The 14,835-nt window shown below is 61.0% G+C and overlaps 1 protein-coding gene across 1 annotated transcript; it reads right to left on the reverse strand.

Moving 5' to 3' along the window:
- Positions 1–218: 218 nt before the first annotated feature.
- LOC122686874 (protein ADP-ribosylarginine hydrolase-like protein 1) lies at positions 219–12,898 on the reverse strand. The gene is made up of 7 exons (XM_043892217.1): positions 12,547–12,898; positions 8,272–8,436; positions 4,495–4,620; positions 3,158–3,298; positions 2,414–2,541; positions 906–1,038; positions 219–484 (listed from the first exon to the last, which is right to left on the reverse strand). Exons 1-7 carry the CDS (start codon positions 12,758–12,760, stop codon positions 327–329), a joined length of 1,065 nt encoding a protein of 354 aa, XP_043748152.1. The 5' UTR covers positions 12,761–12,898; the 3' UTR covers positions 219–326.
- Between the last annotated feature and the right edge of the window lie 1,937 nt (positions 12,899–14,835).

Genomic DNA, 14,835 nt, shown 5'->3' on the forward strand with positions numbered 1-14,835 from the left:
AAAGGGGCTGTGCGGGACGCCCTGCGGCCCAAGGCCGTCCCAGCTGAGCCGCCGCGGTTAGTGCCATCCAGTCAGTGAGCAGAGAGCGTTAGTTTTGCAATAGAATAAAATACACCGAATGTCCAAGAGGCCTTTTGTGACCTTGTATTGGGAGGTCTGAGGCTGTCGAATGCAGAATGACATCAGTAAGGCACGAGGCTCTGCCAGGGCAGGGAGAATACGCTCATCGGACAAACAATGTATTTTATGCTGCAGTTAGGCCCCGGGAACCGGGGGGGCGGGTTAAGATGACACAGGGGCTGCGTGTGGCCCCGGCCGGGAAGGCTTTACTTCTCCTGCGTGGACAGGCGGTGTAGTGCCTCGCCCAGGCGCCTCAGCTCGTCCTGGTGCTCCAACTCGCGGTACAGGCCCGCGGGGACGGCGTCCAGGCCGTGCAGCAGCCCAAACAGGCAGCCGGCGATGGCCCCGGTGGCCCCGCTCTCACCTGGAAGAGGCGGGACCCTCAGAGCTGTCCCGCGGTCCCCGCCCCCAGCCCCACATCCCCTCGCCAGGGGGCTGAGCCGTCTCAGCCTCTGCCCTGACCTCAGTCATAGCCCAGTGAGGGTGCGGGGGTCCCCTCCCACTCCTGGGACGGCTGAACTCCCCGGCGTGCAGAGGTCCTCCCAGCCTGGGGCCCAGCTCTCAGGGGACAGCCCAAGGGGTGGTGTGCCCACGGCGCCCCCCACCCGCTGACCTCAGCTCCCAGCCTCCTCCTGCCTTCCCGACCGAGGCCCCGGGTTGCTGTCCCCTTCTCCCCTCCTCCTGCCCCGGGAGGCGCCTCTGGGCACCCCTGGGCACTCGGAGAGGCCCCCTGGTCTGGGGAGGGGGTGCTCCTCCCAGCAGGAGGCCCGCGGGCGGCCCCTCACCTCCGTGGAACATGGCGCGGCGGCACAGCTCCGTCCAGCTGCCCTTGGCTCCCAGGAGGGCGTCATAGGCGATCATGGGGGCGTCGTGGCCCCGCCGTCCTCCCCGACCCTCAGAGCTCCATTTCCTGTAGGTCTGGGGAAGGCACCGCAGGTCAGAGGCCTGGCCCGGGCCACGCCGAGGGCCTCAGGGCACAGGTCCCCGTCCAGCCCTGCACTATGTGATGGCCCTGTGTCCAGGCACCGCCCCCGGCTGCGGGTGGACAGTGGGCAGGAAAGGCCTGCTTCCCAGGGCTCTCGCACCCTGGCCGTCCCGCAGACAAAGGCGGTGAATTCTGTGATGCAGACGCCCGGCAAGGGCCCTGGAATGCTGTGGCCGGCGCCACTGCAGCTGGGGCATGGGGACAAGCGAGGCCGGGCAGGGTGCTGGGTGTTTTCTGGGCTGCAGACCGGTCAGTGGACACAGTGGGAGCAACGGTGGCTCAAGCAGCTGGGGGCTCAGAGCAGGTCCCTCTGCCTGGGAGAGAAGACTGACAAGGGGTCAGACGCAGCCAGGGAGATGGACACGGGCAGGTCACACTCCTGCACCTTGGCAACAGAGCCAGGTAGGTTTGAGGCAGCAGCATCTCCACAGGAAGAACAGTGTTACTGAGTCTTTCTGCATCAGGGGACTCATGAGAGATCAATGAAAGGGCAGTAGGAAGCACTTGAAAAGGGAAGGCTGGATGCTTCTTCTTCCCCTACCCCTTCCTGACACCTGGAATATAGGTGTGCTGGCTGGAGCGGGAGCAGTCACTTTGGACTATGAGGCAAGTTCTCAGAAAAGCAGAGCAGCCAAACAGGAAGACTCTCAGTTCCTCACTGCAAGAGACTTCTGACCAGCTCTGAATACCCTTTCTGTGAGGATAATAAATGTCTGTCTTGGTTAAACTATAGTTACACAGGCTTTCTCTTGTGCTGCCAATCACGATCCCAGTGATTTCAGCCACCGCAGGGGTTTTCTAAGCATGGGGAATGCCACTGGTTTGCACCAATTTATTCATCCTCAGTTCAGTTCAGTTCAGTCGCTCAGTCATGTCCAACTCTTTGTGACTCCATGAATCGCAGCATGCCAGGCCTCCCTGTCCATCACCAACTCCCAGAGTTTACTCAAACTCATGTCCATCGAGTCAGTGATGCCATCCAGCCATCTCATCCTCTGTCATCCCCTTCTCCTCCTGCCCCCAATTATTCATCCTAGACAACCCTATATGCCCAGTCTTCAGAAGAGAAGAAGTGAGATGGACTGTTTTAGCACAAATTGTGCTTATAATCAAGAAGATGAAAAGATAAAAGCAGTACCCATTTCAAACGGGCTTCCTGCATGAAGTCTGCCACAGGCCCCCAAATGCAGCTGCTCAGCTCACCTCCCTGGTTCCCCACAGGTGGGGGCGGTAGGCAGGACTTGGCCTGGGACCCGGGCAGCGGCCCCCACTTCTCCCACCCCCTCCGTCTCAGGCCCAAGAGCCTACTTTGTCCCTCTCCTCCGCGTCGTAGCGGTCGGGGAAGCTGGCCTCGTTCTCGGTGTCCTCGATGATTTTTCTCTCCTCCAGGTAAAACTGCCACTTAGCTTCAAAGTAAAACCAGTGCTCCTGGTATTCTAAACACAAACAGCAGGTAAGCAGGCTGTACCAGCTGTCCAGCCGGGCGCCGTGGGCGGCGATGGGAAGGGCCAGAGGCAGAGCCCGTGCCCCTGCCCAGCCAGGGGTGGAAGGGGGCTTGGCACCTGGCTTTAGCGATGGCTCCCGAAATTAAAAGATGCTCACGCTGTAGCTGCTTTGAGACACTAGCAGGGAAGATGGAGTCGGGAAAGGATGCTTGACGATGTGCTGAGCTAAGGCAGCCATCACAAGATCAAAGTGCCTTCTCATGGAAATTCTGAACCTGAGTGTTTTTATTAACTCAATGCTGTGTCTGCAAAGTCAGGAGACAGGACATTCATCGCCCCTAATTAATGGCCTGACACCCAAGCCCCGGAGGTGCTGGTGACTTTTCTGAATGGTTTGTGCAGCTGCCCTGGCTCATGGATAATGCCGGGGGTCGGGGGGAACCTGTGTCTCAAGAACCCAGAGAGGGTCCCCACACCGGGCCTCCCACCCCCGGCCAGGTGACACCACAGACCTTCTTCGTGGGGTCCACCTGCCGCATGGAGCCGCCCCTCCCCGGGCCTGGCCGCGCCGCTCTGTGCGGATGGCGCTGCGGGGGCCGGGGCTCACCTGCCAGGTGCCGGATGGTCTTCTTGCAGTACTCCTCGGCCAGCGGCACTGCCCGCAGCATGTCGCGCCCCCACTGCTCCAGCCGCTTTCCCTGGACGGCATACGACGCAAACAGGGCAGTGCACAGGGACCCGAGGAAGCCTGGGGCACGGGACAGAGGCCAGGATGGACCCCCGCCCCGCCTACCGGGGCCACGCTCGGGAGAGAGGGCAGGATGGACCCCGCCCCGCCTACCGGGGCCACGCTCGGGACAGAGGCCAGGATGGACCCCCGCCCCGCCTACCGGGGCCACGCTCGGGAGAGAGGCCAGGATGGACCCCGCCCCACCCACCAGGGCCACGCTCGGGACAGAGGCCAGGATGGACCCCCGCCCCCGGGACCACGCTTGGGACAGAGGCTGGGATGGACCCCCGCCCCGCCTACCGGGGCCTAGCTCAGGAGAGAGGGCAGGATGGACCCTGCCCCGCCCACCAGGGCCACGCTCGGGACAGAGGCCAGGATGGACCCCCGCCCCGCCTACCGGGGCCTAGCTCAGGAGAGAGGGCAGGATGGACCCTGCCCCGCCCACCAGGGCCACGCTCGGGACAGAGGCCAGGATGGACCCCCGCCCCGCCTACCGGGGCCACGCTCGGGAGAGAGGGCAGGATGGACCCCGCCCTGCCCGCCAAGGCCACGCTCGGGACAGAGGCCAGGATGGACCCCCGCCCCGCCTACCGGGGCCACGCTCGGGAGAGAGGGCAGGATGGACCCTGCCCCGCCCACCAGGGCCACGCTCGGGACAGAGGCCAGGATGGACCCCCCGCCCCACCTACCGGGGCCACGCTCGGGAGAGAGGGCAGGATGGACCCCGCCCTGCCCGCCAAGGCCACGCTCGGGACAGAGGCCAGGATGGACCCCCGCCCCCGGGACCACGCTTGGGACAGAGGCTGGGATGGACCCCGCCCCGCCCACTGGGGCCAGGCTTGGGACGGAGGCCAGGGTGGACCCCCCCCCACCAGGGCCACGCTCGGGACGGAGGCCAGGATGGACGCCCCGCCCACCAGGGCCAGTGCTCCTGAGAGTGGCTCCCGATCACCCCGAGCCCCGCCCGCTGTGGCCACACTCGGGACGGAGGCCCGGATGGACCCCCTGCCCCCAGGACCACACGCGGGACAGAGGCCAGGATGGAGCCCGCCCCGCCGGCCGTGGCCACACTCGGGAAGGAGGCCGGGATGGACCCCCCGCCCCCGGGACCACGAGCGGGACAGAGGCCAGGATGGACCCCCCGCCCACCGGGGCCGGCGCTCCCAAGCGTGGCTCCCGGTCACCCCGAGCTCCGCCCGCGGCCGCGGCGTCACCTGTGGGGTGGTTGTGGGTCATCCGGCCGCACTCCACGCTGACCTCCACCAGCGTCTCCAGCCGCTCTGGCTGCCAGTACCGCATCCCCACGCACATCGCCTTGGTGGCGCCGCCGAACCCCGAGCCTGCGAGGGGGACCCGCGTTCAGACCTCTGCCTGTAACCCCACCTAAACTGGGCACACAGCAGTCTCTGCCCAGGCTCGTCAGTGTCGGTGAGTCAGAAGCAGGGACACTGACACTGCCCACATTGCTGACAAACACGACAGACGAAAGAAATCGCATCGCGGCTCATGCTGGAGCACACGCAGCCACGAGAGACAGGCTTCCCACTGGGGTGGGGCCGCCCCCAGTGTGCCCCGACTGGGACACGGGAAGCGAGAACTGTGTCCACGTTGCACGTCCAGTCACGCACGCCCCCTTCCTAAAAGCTGCCTCCCTGAGCTACAGCTGACAGACAATCTACCGTGTGTGTTTAACACATGTGTGTTGTCTTGACATGCTACCCCCAGGAAACCAGCAGCCAAAGAAAACCTGCACACGTATCTGTCGCCCCAAAGGGTGCTTCTGCCCCCTCCTGCTGTTCTCACCAACCACAGACTAGGTGCATTCCCAGAAACGTGTATAAACAGAATCATGTAGAAAGGAGTCTCTTTGCCTGGCTTCCTTCACGTGGCGTAACTGTGCTGAGATCCACCCGCGCTGTGTGTCCGTGGCTGGACCCCGCCGTGTGGGTGGAGGGACCACAGCTGGTGTGTCCACTTCCCGCTGACGCACGTTTGAATTGTCTCCAGTCTGAGGTTAATACAAATAAAGGTACTATGAGCATTGAGGACCCAAGTCTCGTGTGGATAGATGCTTTCTCTTCTCTTGGGTAAATATCTCTGAGAGGAACGTTGAGCTAGTATGACGCATGAATGTCTAGTGTTGTAAGAAACTGCGGGACCAGGTTCTGAAGTGGCCACACCGCTGCACACCCCCCACCCTGGCATCTCCGCCACTTCCAGACACCACTGCCAACGTGACCTCGCCTGGAGGTTGGGGGTGAGCCCGTGAGATTAGGGGTGAGCCCATGAGCCCGTGAGGTTGCGGGTGAGCCCATGAGGTTGGGGGTGAGCCCGTGAGGTTGTGGGTGAGCCCGTGAGGTTAGGGGTGAGCCCATGAGCCCGTGAGGTTGTGGGTGAGCCCGTGAGGTTGGGGGTGAGCCCGTGAGGTTGGGGGTGAGCCCGTGAGGTTAGGGGTGAGCCCGTGAGGTTAAGGGTGAGCCTGTGAGCCTGTGAGGTTGGCGGTGAGCCCGTGAGGTTGGGGGTGAGCCCGTGAGGTTGGGGGCCTTTCACCATGGCTTCTGTGTCACTGCGTGATAACGGGTGCTGCTTCCTTGGCATGCACACATCTTCTCTGGTGAAGTGCTTGTTTAAGTAGTTTTCCCATTTTTATATGGAGTTGCTTTTCTTAGAGAAGGCAATGGCAACCCATTCCAGTACTCTTGCCTGGAGAATCCCATGGATGGAGGAGCCTGGTAGGCTGCAGTCCATGGGGTCGCGAAGAGTCGGACATGACTGAGTGGCTTCACTTTCACTTTTCACTCTCATGCATTGGAGAAGGAAATGGCAACCCACTCCAGTGTTCTTGCCTGGCGAATCCCAGGGACGGGGGAGCCTGGTGGGCTGCCGTCTATGGGGTCACAGAGTCGGACACGACTGAAGAGACTTAGCAGCGGCAGCAGCAGCTTTTCTTACAATCAGTTTTTTAATTAGTTACTTGTTTATGGCTGCAGTGCGTCTTCATCGCTGCACGTGAGCTTTCTCTGGTCGCGATGAGTGGGGGCTGCTCTCGAGTTGCGAGGCGTCACAGTGGCTTCTGGGGTCAGAGTTCGGGTTAAGTAGCCGTGTGCGTGGGCTCAGCTGCTCTGCGGCATGTGGGATCCTCCCAGACCAGGGGTCTGATCCACGTCTCCCTCAATGGCCGGCGGATCCGTGACCACGGGGCCCCCAGGGACGTCCCTTATCTTTAGGCTCTGAGAGTTCTCTCGGGCTTCCCTGCGGCTCGCTGGTAAAGAATCCACCTGCCGACGCAGCAGACACAGATTTGACCCCTGATCCGGGAGGACCCGACATGCTGTGGAGAAACTAAACCCACGCCCCACCACGACTGAGCCTGTGCGTTAGGGCCCGGGAGCCGTGACGACTGAGCCCATGGCCGCAGCTGCTGAGGCCCGAGTGCCCAGGGCCTGTTCTCACAGCAGGAGAGGCCCCTGCACCCCCGCAAGAGGCAGCGCCTGCTCTCCCCAGCTGGAGGAAGCCCCTGGGCAGACAGAGACCCTGCACTGGCAACAATAAATAAACAAAGTTACTTTTGAAAAGAGTTCTGTCTGTCCTTGGGGTTCACATCCCTCGCAGCCTTGTGCTCGGCAGTGCTTTCTCCCAGCTCGTGGCCTGCCTGCCCAGCCTCTCGGCGGCGTCTAAGGCGGGAGAAGGCGCCTGGGGGCTCCTGACTCAGCTCCCCGGGCGGGCTCCGGGGCCTCTGCCGCTACTGGCAGCCTCCCCGTGAGGACGCTGGGCCCGCGTTCCCGTCATCATTTCCTTCACAGACTTGATGCTGCCCCGTGGCCTGTGCGGTCCTGTGTGCCCGTTGGTGGTCGGGACGTGCGGGCATCTGTCCCCGGCTCCCTCGGGCGCGGACGCCTCACCTCTCTGCCCGCAGAGGCTGCTCGGCCCTGACTCCTCTGGGCGTCGGTGTGACTGCATTTTCTCCGCACCTGGAGGCGCTGCTTCTGTTGGAACCAGCCGTCCTCAGCTTGGCTCCGCATGGGAGGCGCGCGCCTTCTTTGTTGTTGGTTCTGAGTGATTTGATGGCTGTGGGTCTTGTTGGAGATGTTTGTTTGCTTGTTTGTTTCTTATGCTTGGAATTTGTTGAGTTTCTGGGGCATGGGAGTTCACTTCTTTAAAAATCTACTTTGGGCAACTCTGGCCCGTTTCCCCACGTGGCTTTTGTTCTCCCTCCTCCTCTAAGGGCCTCGTGCTCTGAGCTGACCCACGGCTCCCTGAGGCCCGGTCACGCTTTCGGGTTCTTCTTCCTGTGTGTGTCCCACTATGGACAGCTTTTATCACTCTGCCTCTCAGACTCACTAATCTTTTCTTCTGAAACGTCAGATCTGCGTGAATCTCAGTCAGTGGGTTTTAGACTCAGACACCGTGGTGTTTTTCTCTAGAACTGTGATGTAGGTCTTTTGTATACTTACATCTCTCCTTAAGTTTTCAAAAGTATAATTTTGAAAATTTTATATCCTTACCTGATAACTCTAATGACTGTCAGAGTTTGTCATTTCTGATTTACTGATATTTCTCTTTATTATGGGCCATATTTCCTGCTTCTTTATTTGCCAGTAGCATTTGACTTGATGGTAGCCTTCAGCAGCAACCCAGAGGACGGGCCTGCCCTCAGTGTGAACCCAGAGGATGGGCCCAGGACCCCAGCAGCAGAGCCCTAGAGGCAGAGGCTGCCTGCCAACATCACCCCACACGAGATCATCACAGAGACAGACATTTTTGCAGGTGGTGATGCTTTCCTTGATGTTTTGGCTCAGAATGCACATTTAAAAGGAAAGCAGGGGAAATTATCCTTAAAGCAAGCCAGGGATGGTGACTGACATCGGCATCCCCGGTTGGCGCCCAGGCTGGGCTGGATCCCCGGGGGTCCCCTTGGGGGTGACGAGCCAGGCCGTGTCCCAGAGGCCCTCCGGCCGTGCCTCCTCAGAGGGAGAGGAAAGCTCCCTGACCTTTCTCGTTGAACGGCGTGTGCCACGCGAGGAGGTAGTTGTCCGGCTTCAGCTGGGAGCAGCCCTCCAGGGTGGCCGGGTCTGCCCGCTGCTCCGGGAGCTTCTCTAGGACATCCACGTAGCGCCGCACCATCTCACGGTAGAGGTCGTCCAGGCACCAGAAGTCTGGGGAGGAAGCAGGGGTCAGATGAGCCCCCAGCACACGGCCAGCCCCCACCACAGGAGGGAGGCCCTGGGACCAGCTCCCCAGAGAGACCCGACCGCAGACGCAGCGCGCTTTGGATTTCATCTCATTTCAGAGGCTGTGGTTTCTCGTTGTTACACACGAGAATCTAAAAAGCCCCAGGGTCTTCATGCACGGCCAACTGCTCTGTCCACAGGCGCCCGCTGGCCTGACACCCGCCTGCTCCGTGCCCTCAGGGTCCTTCGTCCAGGGCGCCCGGAGCCGCCCTCCCACTCCAGCTGCCCGCTCCCCCCTCCAGCCAAGCCGCCACGCACCCCGCACCCCGTCCCCACCGCAACCCTGCAGGAAGGCGGTCTGGGGGTGAGCATGTCCTTGGAATCTCAGGGTGCCAGGACGGGGTGCCAGGTGCAGAGGGCTTGGCTGACCAGCTTCCGGATGGCCTCACATGCCTCCTCTGCAGGGTTAGGACCCCATCTGCCTGCTGAAGGGTCAGCGAGGTGTCGTGAATGGGTTTTGAGCACTTCCGCCATTAAATGAGTCCACAGCGTGGTGGACAGAGACCACACCTCCTCCAAAGCTGGGGCCTGGGGGGCCTGGTCACACGGAGAGCGGGTGGGAAGTTGCGGGCAGAGGGCGCTCCTGCCAGCGAGGTGGAGGGCACCGGGCCCTGTCTATGCAGGGCTGTGTGCGGCCCTCCCGGTGAAGCCCCGTCTCTGGGGGCCATGGGGTACAGAAGGACGCTGCCCTCTCCCGCTGACCCCGGGCGCAGAGCCGGCAGCAGAGCCCCGTTGGTATGAAACCCAGGTTGCCTCCGGCCCCGTGCGGGCGGGAAAGGCACATCCGAGTCCAGGCAGGGTGGGGGTGCGCCGCAGGTCCCAGCGCTGCTCTGGGGGCCGCGCTGGCGGGGGAGCGGCTCCTGTCCACCCCCATGTCTCAGCAGCGGGCGCAAGCCTGGCACCGTTTGGCCGCTGCTTTGACTCTGGGCCGGGCCACGCTGCCTCGGTTCTGAGCCGGCGGGGGTGTGTCCCGCCTGTTCTGTGGACAGTAATGCCAGGTGACGCTGGGTGATCCTGGCGACGTCGGGTGACGCCGGGTGACGCGGGGTGACCCTGGCGACGTCGGGTGACGCCGGGTGACGCGGGGTGACCCTGGCGACGTCGGGTGACGCCGGGTGACGCTGGGTGACTCTGGCGACGTCGGGTGACGCCAGATGGTGCTGGGTGACCCTGGCGACGTTGGGTGACGCCAGGTGACGCTGGGTGACGCTGGGTGACCCTGGCTGGGGAGGGGAAGCCCACGTTCTCTGTCAGCTCCTCTACCATCTCCATCCAGGGCGAGTAAGCCTGGCCCTTCCGGACTCCCCTAAAAGGAGTCGTTTTATTCTGGAATCACATTCTTTTTGAAGAGACAAAAGTTCTTTAAAAGCAAAACGGCAGCAAAAGCCTGAGAGCTGATCCTGAATTCAGAGCCACAGAGCCTTGCGCCCTCTGACCCGAGCTCCTCCGCGTGGTGATGCGGCCTCTGAACTCACTTCTCTGTCTTCCGCCCGACAGATCCACGTACAAAGCCCCCTGTGAGCCTCCCGGCTGAACTCATGACAGAGAGAAGGCAGGAGACCCATCTGGATCACTCAGTAATACCAACGTTTCAAATGCCATCGCAGGCAGCGTGGGGAAGAGGATCATGGGGCTGGGACCCGCCCACCCTGCTGGGCCCTGGACGCCATGCCCCGCTCAGCGCCCTCTCCTGCTTGGCACTGCCCGTCTCAGAGGCACGGCGGAGCGGCACCCCGCTGCTCCGCGGGGCCCAGCCCTGCCCACAGCCACACGCCTGGGGCGGCGAGCCCTGCCTGCCTGCCTGTGGAAATCACGTGACGAGCCCCGGTCTGTCAGGCCCCTGAAACAGTGCAGGCCCTGCAGCGCCAGGTTGGGTCAGGGCTCCAGAGGAGGCCCAAGGCCGCCGGGCTTCTGTCTGCACTTGCTGAGCGGCAGTGAGCCGATGACGCGGCTCCTCTGCGTCGGTTCCTTTGTCTGTAATCCGCCGTAATAAAGTCGACCTGAAGGGTGATGTGAGGATGTGATGACAACACCCGCGGGGAGACAGGCCCACAGTCAGGGTCCACTGGTGCCGCGATGCACGTGGCTCAGTCAGTCGCTCAGTTGTGTCCGACTCTCTGCGACCCCATGAATCGCAGCACGCCAGGCCTCCCTGTCCATCACCAGCTCCCGGAGTTCACTCAAACCCATGTCCATCGAGTCGGTGATGCCATCCAGCCATCTCATCCTCTGTCGTCCCCTTCGCCTCCTGCCCCCAATCCCTCTCAGCAACAGGGTCTTTTCCAGTGAGTCAGCTCTTCACATGAGGTGGCCAAAGTATTGGAGTTTCAGCTTCAGCATCAGTCCTTTCAATGAAAACCCAGGACTGATCTCCTTTAGGATGGAGTGGTTAGATCTCCTTGCAGTCCAAGGGGCTCTCAAGAGTCTTCTCCAACATCACAGTTCAGAAGCATCAATTCTTCGGCACTCTGCTTTCTTCACAGTCCAACTCTCACATCCATACATGATGACTGGAAAAACCATAGCCTTGACCAGACGGACCTTTGTCAGCAAAGTAATGTCTCTGTCTCTGCTTTTTAATATGCTGTCTAGGTCGGTCATAGCTTTCCTTCCAAGGAGCAAGTATCTTTTAATTTCATGGTGCAGTCACCATCTGCAGTGATTTTGGAGCCCCCCCAAAATAAAGTCTGTCACTGGTTCCATTGTTTCCCCATCTATTTGCCATGCCCCTTACACAAGCTACAGTTTGTTATTAAAGAAAAAAGTTGGGCTGTTTGAAAACTAAACTTAGATGTTTAGGAGGTGAAAACACGTTCTGGGGGCACAGACTTGCCCGAGTGCATCACGGTGACCCGTGTCCAGAGGGCCCGAGCCCATCAGAATTGGGCCCGCTGCCACTGTGCTCCGGATCCACACACTTCATCCGGGCGGATTCCGCCCTGTTCCTGCCAAGGGGATGTGACTTGCTCCAAGCCGGGGTAGCACGTTCTTGACAGGAGCCACGCTGGGGAGTCCTGGGACCACAGTGCAGCCTGGAGACCTGCTAGGGACTCTGCCAGGCAGGCAGCACAGGAGGGCGCGGGGACGGGACGCAGAGGGGTCTGGGGCCTGCCCAGAGACCGCCCGGAAGCCCCACAGTCGCCCCACCCACCCCCCCGGATCGCGGAGTCTGCAGACTCAGAAGGCTGGCTTGTCATGTCAACCTGCTGTGACACTATCTTATCTGAGGCTTAGTGCTCCACCCGCTATTTGGAGCAGGCGGCATTCCTGTGCCGTGACATCCGAGCTAAACCCGGCTCCCGGCGCTGCTGGCGGTGAGCACACAGTGACACACACATTCCAGTCGCTCACATCGCCTCAGGTTCTAATTTTGCAGGGACGTGCTCACCCTCTGACAGGTTTTCAACAGCAATTGTGAGGAGGCTGTGCCTCACCCGGACACCCGCCACTTTTCCGAAATTCAGTAAAAACGTGTTCCTGAAATCAACCTGCTACTTAAGGAAACTCTGTTCCCCCCAAATCCAACCAACTTCATAGCATTTTCTTAGGATAACAGAGAACCTGCAGCAACCCTCCAAGCTAAATCCTGTTTTGGCAGATGGCATTTTAACCACAATTCATCAGAATTTAGAAGCAATTCCCCCCAAATATCATCTTAATTGGCCCAACTGCAAACTGGCTTATTATTTTATATATTTTTTGAAATAAATTCAGAAGCAAGCTACCTATTCACACTGAGAAGTTGAGACTTCCTCCCAAACAGGCCCCAAATGAGCCACCTGATTGCATTTAACCCTGAATATACAGGCTCTGCTGAGTGAACATTTACGAACACAATGGAAAGCCTTGATTTAAGAACCCGAGTCTGCAGGTGAGCAGAGTAAAGTGACACTGTTGCCCGAGAGGCTGTCTTGGAACGCAGCGGAGGCACACCCCATTTGCTGGGGACCCCATGTGGCAAGCCAGTCAACCTGGGCTCCAGGCCCCTCACCTCCGGGTCCCCCCGCCCCCACTCTCCCCAGGGCAGAGCCTCACCTGTGACGAGGGCCCCCGCCGTCGACATGTGCATGATGGTGTTGCCGCTCACCGGCCACGTCTCCGGCGAGAGCACGAGGTGGTCCAACCAGCCCCCCTTCCCCAGCTCCTCCTGGACCCTGGCGCCCGAGCCGCTGCTCTCCCTGGCGGTGTGCCCGAACCCCAGAGCGTCCCCGACAGCCCCCAGCAGCATCGCAGCCTGGAACTTCTCCATGTCTGCCCCCGGCTGCGGGCACCCGCCGTGCTGCTCAGCCTTCAGTCCGCCCTGCTGACCTCCGGGCTGGTCATCCTGCAGCCGTCAGGAGCCTGCCCGAGCGGCAGGCGCTCCTCCTCTGTCTCTGCAGGTGGCACCAATGAGAACACCGTCTGGACCGCAGCTCGCAGCCTCGCCCAGCCACGTGGGGCGGCAGCGTCTCTCCACAGGGTCAGGACTGAGCTGGCTCTTGTGTGGAGGCGTCTGCGGCTCAGAACAGCCCCGGGCGAGCAAAGCCACTGCTCTGGGGACATCTGCCCAGTGACGTGGAGGAAGCATTCACGTTCCCAGAGCTCCGGTGTGGAACCCCCCTACCCAGGTTCAGTCCAGTCAATCACACGGTGCACGTCAGCCTCCCGCAGCCAGGCTGAGACCCCCTCTGCCCCCGGCCCCTCTGCCCCCGCGACCCCCCACCCCCCAGCCTCCACCCGTCCGCCTTGTCCCTGCGTCTTCATGTTTCCTGGACTTAAAATCACACAGGTCGCCCTCAGCAGCCTACGCCTGGCTCCTGCACCCAGCACCCTGCTGGGATTCAGCTGTCATGCGCGCGGCTTTGGTTTCTGGAGGGCGTGTGACTGTGGAGCACGTTGATGACAGAACTCTGCCACGCAGGGAGGAGGAAGCAGATGCAGCTCCAGGGACCTGGGTGTCCCCCAGCCCACTGCCGGCAACGCCTCCCTGACAGACACAGGCCGTTCCATGTGGGGCGGGACGCGGGGCCCCCACCCCTGTTCCACGGGAGGAGTGTTCATGGTGGTGCTGAGGCTGGGGGGTCCAGGTGTAAACCAGGCGTCTGGACCTGAAGCCCAGGGTCAGAAAAGCCGGCATCTGTGTCCCCAGGCCTGTGGTAGCACGGGACCTGGTCCTACATCAAACCAGGACACCAGGACGTGAGGAACACATCTGATAAGTTTCAATAACAGCAAGATGCTAAGATCCTAAGATGCTAAGATACTAAAATACTAAGATACCAAGATGCTAAGATCCTAAGATCCTAAGATGCTAAGGTGCCCGTGAGTGAACAGTGGCATCCTTGCAGCCCGTGTTGAGAGTGAGCCTCTGGAACACGACTCCAGCTGGCGCGGTTCTGGGAGACCCTGAAGCCGCGGGCTTCACAGTGAGTGCCATCAGGTTGCTGGGCATGTGAGCTCCCTCCCTGAGGGCAGCCTGCTGCCAGCTGCCCGCCGTGGGGAGAAGGGCACCACTCAGCAGAAACACTCATCGCTGAGGCAGAGACACCGTCCTCAGAGGTGCTTGGGGCAACTGCACACCATTCGGCTGATGTGAGCCAAGAGGATGCAGGGAGTGGAGCCCTGGCTGTGTGCCGTGAGCGTGGGGGTGGTCGACCCGCAGAGCTGGGAGCTGGGGACATGTGTAACCTCCCTCGTAAGCTTCTACTAAGCTGACATCACAGACCAACACGCATGATGTCACCACCACAGCAGGAGGTGGTGCTGCTCAGGCCAAGAGGTGGGCGCAGGGCGTCCACGTTTTTTCAACATCTCATTTGGTTAATCCGTGTGTCTTCAATGCTATGTCAGTGGATCAGCTGGGTATACAGTTCTCATCAGCCAGAGGAACGTCTGTGTATCATGAGATTTCTGTGTATCCTGAGATCTGTAACCGCCCACCTGAAGCAGGTATGCTCAGCAGGGGCTGCGTGACACCGAGAAAGGAGAGGAGAAAGTTCAGGTCGTCCACGTGGGAGGCGGCAGGCCAGACACAGCGGGGAGGCTCCCGGGTGGGGCGGAGGAGGACACCCAGTGCAGAGCGTCCGAGCGTCCGGGGCAGACCTGAAAGCCACCACGGCCCCAGAGAGAAGAACTTCAGTGTTTCCGAGTCCTCGGCGCTTCCACAGCATGCACGACGGGAATGCTTGCGATAGAAGGATGGACTCCGGCCGTGTTCGAGAGACTCTGTCCAGTTACTAAGCTCTGGCGTCTGCTGATGAACAAGAAGGCCCTTGTGCACAGACTACCTTTCCCACACAGCCTTAAACCTCAAGGACGAAGCAGTGCCGCAGACCTCGTGACTCT

Source organism: Cervus elaphus, chromosome 30, assembly GCF_910594005.1.
Source record: "Cervus elaphus chromosome 30, mCerEla1.1, whole genome shotgun sequence".
Lineage (NCBI taxonomy): Eukaryota > Metazoa > Chordata > Mammalia > Artiodactyla > Cervidae > Cervus > Cervus elaphus.

Coding starts and splice junctions, on each gene's coding strand:
- LOC122686874 (XM_043892217.1), bottom strand. CDS start 12,760: ATGGAGAAGTTCCAGGCTGCGATGCTGCTGGGGGCTGTCGGGGACGCT. Junction 4,621..8,271: donor CACGCCGTTCAACGAGAAAG/GTCAGGGAGCTT, acceptor TCCCCCTCGCAG/GCTCGGGGTTCGGCGGCGCC. Junction 1,039..2,413: donor ACGCGGAGGAGAGGGACAAA/GTAGGCTCTTGG, acceptor TGCCTTCCCCAG/ACCTACAGGAAATGGAGCTC.